This window comes from Asparagus officinalis, chromosome 8 (assembly GCF_001876935.1).
Source record: "Asparagus officinalis chromosome 8, Aspof.V1, whole genome shotgun sequence".
Lineage (NCBI taxonomy): Eukaryota > Viridiplantae > Streptophyta > Magnoliopsida > Asparagales > Asparagaceae > Asparagus > Asparagus officinalis.
Window position 1 is genome coordinate 119,265,665 of NC_033801.1, and position 7,308 is coordinate 119,272,972.

Consider the following 7,308-nt stretch of genomic DNA (forward strand, 5'->3'; position numbering starts at 1 on the left):
GATATTTTTAACATAAAAAATCAAGAAAATTTTAACAAGAAAAAAGTGCAATTATTCTCACCTGAGATTAAATTCTAATCGAGATATAATCCTCCATTGTTGCCGCAGAGCCCAACTTAACGTGGTGTGACTGAACGAAGAGCCAGAAAAAAACCCTAATTCGACTTCCATTTTGCGAGGAAGAAGAAGAAATTTGGGAATTTTATTTCAAATTTTAGCTAAAATTTTCAATTGGACAAATAAGCCGCCCAAGAGAACTACGGTTTCTTTTATAGAGGGGTTGGTTCGTGGGCCCCACAAGCTGTTACAATGAGCCCACTTTACAAAAGAAACCTCAAGCCAAATAAAATTACAAATGGGAGGTTTTTTGCAAACTTTTTGAGGGGGTTGCAAACTCTAGGCTTTTTTGCAAACTTCCTGGGGTGTTTTTGCAAAGTTTTAGGAGTTTTTTCGCAAACTTCCTGGTGTTTTTTTAGCAAACTGCGGGGGGCTCTTCATAAAGTAGCTGATGAACATATATGACTGCTATTTACCACAACTTTTTAAGGTAACTATTTACTAAAACATTATACAAGTACGCATGCGGTCCCCATTCTTCTTCCACACAAGTGAATTGAGGAAATGAAAGTCCTTAATACAATAGTTATAGCTAGTGTTGCATTCGGTCTGGATACAGCTCGGATATGATGTTTATCATATCCATATCCGCTTACCCATCTTAGATACAGATACAAATATGGATATATCTCGGTAAGGAAAATTCATAACCATATCCGCTAAAATCGGATACGGTTACAAATATACATATGGATATATATGCGGATACAAAACGGATATGAAAAAACTAGATAGTATTGAGAAAAACATAGTTCATATGATATAAAAAAGTTCGTTAATATGTTCATTATAACTGAGAAGTTAAGATTAGACATCTTGATCATCAAAATTAACCACAAATCCATAATCTAAAAATCGAAACTACCGTAAGAGTGACAAATATGTATTCAAATATTTCGGATACGAATACAGATATTTCACTACAAAATCATATCTTTAACCATATCTTATCGGTTATAAATTTGAATAACCATATCCGTACCATTACAGATACGGTTACGGATATTTCCTCGGATAAGGATACAGCTTATCACTTCTAGTTATAGTTGACATGCCCCGAGAATCCTCTGTTTCACTACACAGTTTGTACTCACACTAAAAGCCGCAACCCATACTTTTATCAGAAACTATTTTTTTTAATAAATTTTCAAGTTTGAAAAAGCAAGAGGAGCACGTAGTATCGTCACCAAGTTATCAAACTCCATGCTAATATAAGGAGATACCAGATATGAGCCAAGAATGAGTTATCAAGAGATGATAGAAACAATAAAAGTCGGCATCCTTCAATATAACTCGCAGGGTGAGCCTCACTGGGCTTTCTTTTCCTGGGTGAAAGCACATTGTAAGAGAAAATTTCAGAGCAGCAATTGCTAATGACAGAAGGTAAGGTTCTGGGCATCAAATTAACATATCGACAGATTTCCCTCCTCGTATTACTACGCACATCTTGGAGTGTCTAGCATCAAGGACCATGGCCAATGCCAAAATCTTATCACCACTATTAACCTGATATCCATAAAGAAGGGGAAAACAGAGCTACAACATTCCATTACAACATCGCCAAAGGCAACACAAACATATAGCTAGTCCTGATTCTCATCAATTGCATAATTGAAAATGTTATCCCAAATAATACAAGCCTCAGCTGCATCAGTACCTGAGTCACAGTGAACAAGCGATTGAAGTCCTCACACGACGGACGGACAAAGGATCAAGTGCCGAATTCTGAGAATACACTGTGTTAAGCTGTGTTTTTAACCGCACGGGTATTAACAAGGAAATGATATTGACAAAAGAAAATTTCTACGTATAGGGAACAGACAACAGAATATTTGTGTGTGTTTTCTGACCTTGTAAACAAAATTATGCGACAAAAAATAGAAAAACCATAAGGAAAACCATCAGTACAAAGAAAATCTTAATCATCAGCCATCGGTTGGAGGATATGCTATTCAGGTACTTCAGCAACTGTCCCTGAGCTCCCTCCACATTCGCTAATGTGTCATCCATATTCTCATCAATCCTGTAATATACCAAAAATTTAGATTTGAACAAGTGTTTCAATCATTGTTTTCATGATTATATCAAGCGTTAAAAGATAAATGAAAGCCCAAATGCAAAGGACAAGGTATAAATGATGAGTAAGTTTTATATATAATAGGCATGTGCAGGGAAAAGGGAGTAGCCTAGAAAATCATCACAAACACACAATAGTGTTAGGGTCAAAAGCTTGTTTTTGAGCAAGCATGATCAGTACGCATTAACTTATGGGCATTTTCATCTAGTTTCAAATGGGTACAGACACTTACGGATCCTTTTTTATAAGATTTGCCACAGCAACGTACTTCAATGAATCTAAGCATATTGTATAAGAAATTAAGAAGCTTATACATTTCATACATGCATGATTACAATCACCCCTCATCAGAACAGCCAAATTTATCAAGTATAACACAATTAACGAGTTTCACTTGTTTATACAGCATCACCATCTAACAATTTGAAATACTCTAAAAAGAACATAATGTAAGATGACCAGGATCTTAAACAGTTTACTTACAGGATCCTAAATTGTAAAAGTGAAGGATATAAATAGCAAGAGAAATTTTGATCAAGTTTCAGATCAAGTTAGAAAGGAAAAGATTAGAACCTGATGGCAATCTCTCCTTGCTGGGAAACCATGGTAGCAAGTTGTGTAAAGATGTTGCTCAGTTCATGAATGGTTGATTCAACATTTTGTAGAGCTTCTGCTCTGCTCTGCATGTATGTATCCTGTACTGGAACCATTTGCTGCTGCTGCTGTTGACCCTGCAGCAATGGCTGTGTATCACCATTATTCTTTCTCCTGGCAATTCAAGAAAAATATTAAATTAATCCAACACTCATCACAGTTGGATCTTCATGTCATAGAACTCCTTTTGATGAGTTGGGTACATTAAGAGATATTAACTAGTTTATCAAAAAGCAAGTTGGTCTCTGTATGCAGAGTTGAAGATAGTGTAAAACAAATTCAAATAGTAACAAAATAATACAGCCTTATAGAGTTCGCATTCAAAGAGAACGCACAACATTGTCAAATCTCAATTAAACTAGTTGAACCTAAATAATCTAGCTTTGGAATACAAAAACTGTAGTAGAGGGGTATTGGTGCCTGCACAAACCTACTATGATTAGATTACAGAGGATAACTGGAACAGGAAATTGCAGTGTTTTCTCGTCAGCATGAGTGTAAAACATCTGTTGAGGGTGATATCATGTCAGCACTCTCACAGAATAATAACCAGCATTCACCTTTATTAGCCTCAAAAAATAAAAATGTATCCAATGATCACCTTTTGCTATTATTTTAAATTGTACAGACCTCAAATGGTTACATTTCAATAGAAGAAATGAGTAAAAGCGATTTCCCAAACATCATTTACCTCGAGGGAAACAACTGAGAAGAAGACGAAGAAGCTGAGTCATTTGCCCAGGGTGCTGGAGGTACAGTTGTGTCAGTGGATCCTCTTGAAACCAAAGGGCGCTGTCTAACGAAAGGATTTGTCGCATCTTTTGAAGCAGAAGAAGAAAACAACTGCCTTCTGTTTTCATGAACCTTCAGGTTCTGCAGATTAATTACATATCTGGATCAGCTCTAAAACAGAAGATTTACCACGCTTTACAGATAATATCAACAATGGAGATTAATCAAAATCAGCGGAAGATAGGATATCATATACCTCTGTCCGCATGGTTAGGACTTCTTTGAACTCCTTTGTTGCACTCATCAAACGAGTCTTCAAGTTATCAACCACAGTGGTTGTGTGGCTAGTTGTGTCACTGGATATACCGCCACTTTCATTCTGGGAATTACAGAGAAGTTGCAGGTCTACTACCGCAGAATTTAGAGCTGTAATATCTTGCTTAATGACTGCTGTTAGTTCTTGTATCTCAACCGTGGGATCATCAAAAACTGATGTTCTCTTTGCCACTGCATGAGGTAGACTACCATGTCAAATGGTTACTGATGAATGTCAGAAAAAAAAGAAACTGCTCAATATCTTGACAACTAGCCTCTTGAATTTTAGAACAAACATAATGACATGAAGCACAAGCAATATAACCAAAAGTCTCACCTATTTGGAGAAAAGTTCATTACTGACATACAAATACTATGAGCTGATGATATGAGATTATTATCATGAGATCACACAATAGGTTACTCAAATTAATTACTGGCATACCCAACTCAATTATTGACACCGCTGTCTTAACCTACTTATCAGTTATCATTAAGCCTGTATGCTGAAACATTTAGATAGTTTAGAAGCCTACAACAAATCCATCATAAATTTCATAGGGAACTTCCAGGACGGCTTAAAATTGCCTCAGAAGGGTTGCAAATTACACAATACTATACAAGTAGGTGTGTTGCGTAAAACAAGATAGATGGTTGGTCATTGACTTGAATCTGTTGGAAGATCTCACGATAATAAACTCATCCCAATCTCATTCTATTACTATAATAGATACAAACCATACTTGTGAAAAGCTTTCATGCAATTTGAAAGATGCATGCTCCAAAATTATCTACACATTCTTAATACAGAGGCAGAGCGCATACAACAAGATGCAAACTCAACAATCTACAAAGCAAAGAACATATTCTGTAAAAATTGCCGGGTAAGATAATTAATCATTCAGCAATGTATAAAAAGGATATAGGTCATGGAATTTGAATACTGCATGGACAGCAATACTCCGATAACCACCCATGATATAAGATATAAACACAGCAGTAGGGGGAAAAAACAAAGATACAAACATGAAGTATGAATGTCCAAGAAATCTTGGTGGCCACGTGTCTTCATGTCCACTGGTATGAGTCGTATGACTTAATGAGAAAAATATCCATGTTATGTTTGCACATTCTAAAAATTATATATGCAAAACTTTGCCAAGTCAGCTACTTAATTAATTAGCACATCAGGATGGGGTACTTGGAAAATGCCAAAACAATAACAATTCCATAATATACAAAATCTGGATTACAAATTTTTGTGTATTTCACAGATCAAACAAGGAAAAGAAGGAAAAGAGAAAAAAAAATCTCCAAACATTGTCAACATTCAGTGTGTGTGTGTGAGCGTGCATCTGTGTGTGTGCAGGCACGTGCCAGGGAGAGTGCATGTGGAGAGAGATACATGTGCATGTACATAGATTTAATGTATGAATATATACTTGATGAGACCATCCTACTTTCACCTTATATTCTTGACACATTCATTTTATCAGACAGAATATACCCACCCGATACAAACTAATATCTGATACTTAAAAATTCATATCAATACCTATATCGCTATTTAAACCCTCAACGGCGAGAGCTTCCTTGCTCGGAATTTGGTACCAAAATTAAAAGGATTGACAGCACATGGACAAAAATCCTAAAGCTTAATCAAACCTTCTCTTGAGGTCTAATTTTAAAGGTGTGCTCAGCAACCACTAATTGATGGAAATTTTGTTTATATGATGACGAAACACGGAATAATTGAAAAAGAAATGTTTAGCCAATCATATGACATATCTGGTGTCCTCTTCATAAAAATTATCACTCAGATTCTTTCATTAGTCTCGTGATATCAAAAATGCATCAGTCCTAAAAGCTTATTTAGAAAGAAAATGTAATATATGTTGCAAGTTCCATCTCTAGAGTGATGCAGATATTCTCTATATCTTAAATAAAAGAAAAAAAATAATGGTTTTTTAAGGAAAAAGACAAATGAATACAGTCTACTCTTTTTAATTTTACACTAACATGGGAGAACAGTAACATGGAAATTCCAATATCTAAGGGAAAGTCTCATGTACTACTACTCATGGTCTTGTCATTTTAAAGAAAGATAAAACATACAAACTTCTTGAGACTCACGCTACATTGATTCTCTATCCTCTTCTGCGGAAAACGCGAAACTTTTTTTTGGACAATGATATAACTCAAAAACAGCTACTCAACTATGATCAACATTTGGACCAATCTGGTTACATAGAACTGCAATTTACATGTGTTTCAACTCATGGTTTGAGTCACTGACCTAAATGATGCTGTTTGGTATGTTATCTTATAGTTGAGGAATCCCAATTGGCAATGGAATTTCAACTCATTATCACCTCCAAGAAACTAACTGGTAACTACAACAAGTGAATTCCAGTTCCTAAGCTCGTAAGTAGTCACAGCTTCACCCTAAGTAACGAATGCAAGTGGAACAACATCCGTAGCACATCTATAACTATTTAAATAAGTATTAGGTACTCTGGAGGTTCCTATACGTTCAACCATACGGTAATTGAACTTCAATAGATCCTATAACCTCAACATGAGAAACCAAACTGCATTAATCAGAATCACAGCTCCACGATACTGGATAGTATCGATTTCACGAGTTCAAAATACACATCGAAGTCATCACTAAGTCAAGTTACAACATTACCATAAGAAGCAGATAAACTCAGATTCTGATCACTTATTTATCCCAAATTTTCTCTTGTTTCTGGCCACCTTTCCAAGTTTACTTACGCATCAAACAATGTGCATTTGAGCAAAATATGAGAGAGGTCATATTTCAAAGAAGAATTACTCACTTCAAATTAACCAAGGCAAATAGCAATTTCGACTTACATTTCGCTAGTTTGGAGAGCTTTTGAGAAGTCTGATGGATCCCAAGCCCGATCTTGGAAGCTCTCTTGTTGAATTCCGACTGAATCGAGACCGACGACTTCGTCCCCTCGAATTTCGAAGCAGAGGCGGCGATCTCAGAGTTCTGTTGAGAAGATAACGACTTCTTCAATCTCTCCGTCACCGTCAGAAACTCCTGCGTCCGATCTCGGTAAGACAGCTGCGCCGATCTCGAATGCATCTCGAATTGAGGGTCAAATTTCACGAATTGATTATTCGATCTCGAGATTTAGGAGATGAGAGCGCGAGATCTAGGGCAGGGTGTTGAATGAGGGTTAGGGTTTTAAAAATTGGGGGAATTCGAAGGAAAAGGGATCCATTGAAAGCTCACCTCCGTAATAGAAGAACGAGGAGGGTGTGGAGACGGCGACGGAGACGGCGGCGGGGTTGTCGATGCTCCGGCGAGATTAAAAAACGCGGTTCTATATATCTATCGAAATTTTTCAGGGAGCAAAATGTTATTTATTGACATATCG

The 7,308-nt window shown here is 36.5% G+C and overlaps 1 protein-coding gene and 1 long non-coding RNA gene across 2 annotated transcripts in view; both read right to left on the minus strand.

Moving 5' to 3' along the window:
• The window catches only part of LOC109820303, a 2,710-nt gene extending 2,491 nt beyond the window's left edge, over positions 1 to 219 (minus strand). Inside the window, exon 1 of the long non-coding RNA XR_002241796.1 lies at positions 62 to 219. This is a non-coding gene — a long non-coding RNA (uncharacterized LOC109820303). The remainder of the gene's footprint in view (positions 1 to 61) is intronic.
• LOC109822365 (syntaxin-32-like) lies at positions 1,698 to 7,302 on the minus strand. The gene is made up of 6 exons (XM_020388554.1): positions 7,164 to 7,302; positions 6,776 to 7,083; positions 3,837 to 4,087; positions 3,540 to 3,721; positions 2,768 to 2,962; positions 1,698 to 2,140 (listed from the first exon to the last, which is right to left on the minus strand). The coding sequence occupies exons 2-6, from the start codon at positions 7,011 to 7,013 to the stop codon at positions 1,981 to 1,983; spliced, it is 1,026 nt and encodes a 341-aa protein (XP_020244143.1). The 5' UTR covers positions 7,014 to 7,083; positions 7,164 to 7,302; the 3' UTR covers positions 1,698 to 1,980.

Coding starts and splice junctions, on each gene's coding strand:
- LOC109822365 (XM_020388554.1), bottom strand. CDS start 7,013: ATGCATTCGAGATCGGCGCAGCTGTCTTACCGAGATCGGACGCAGGAG. Junction 4,088..6,775: donor GCTCTCCAAACTAGCGAAAT/GTAAGTCGAAAT, acceptor TACCTCATGCAG/TGGCAAAGAGAACATCAGTT. Junction 2,963..3,539: donor TCTCAGTTGTTTCCCTCGAG/GTAAATGATGTT, acceptor TTGAATTGCCAG/GAGAAAGAATAATGGTGATA.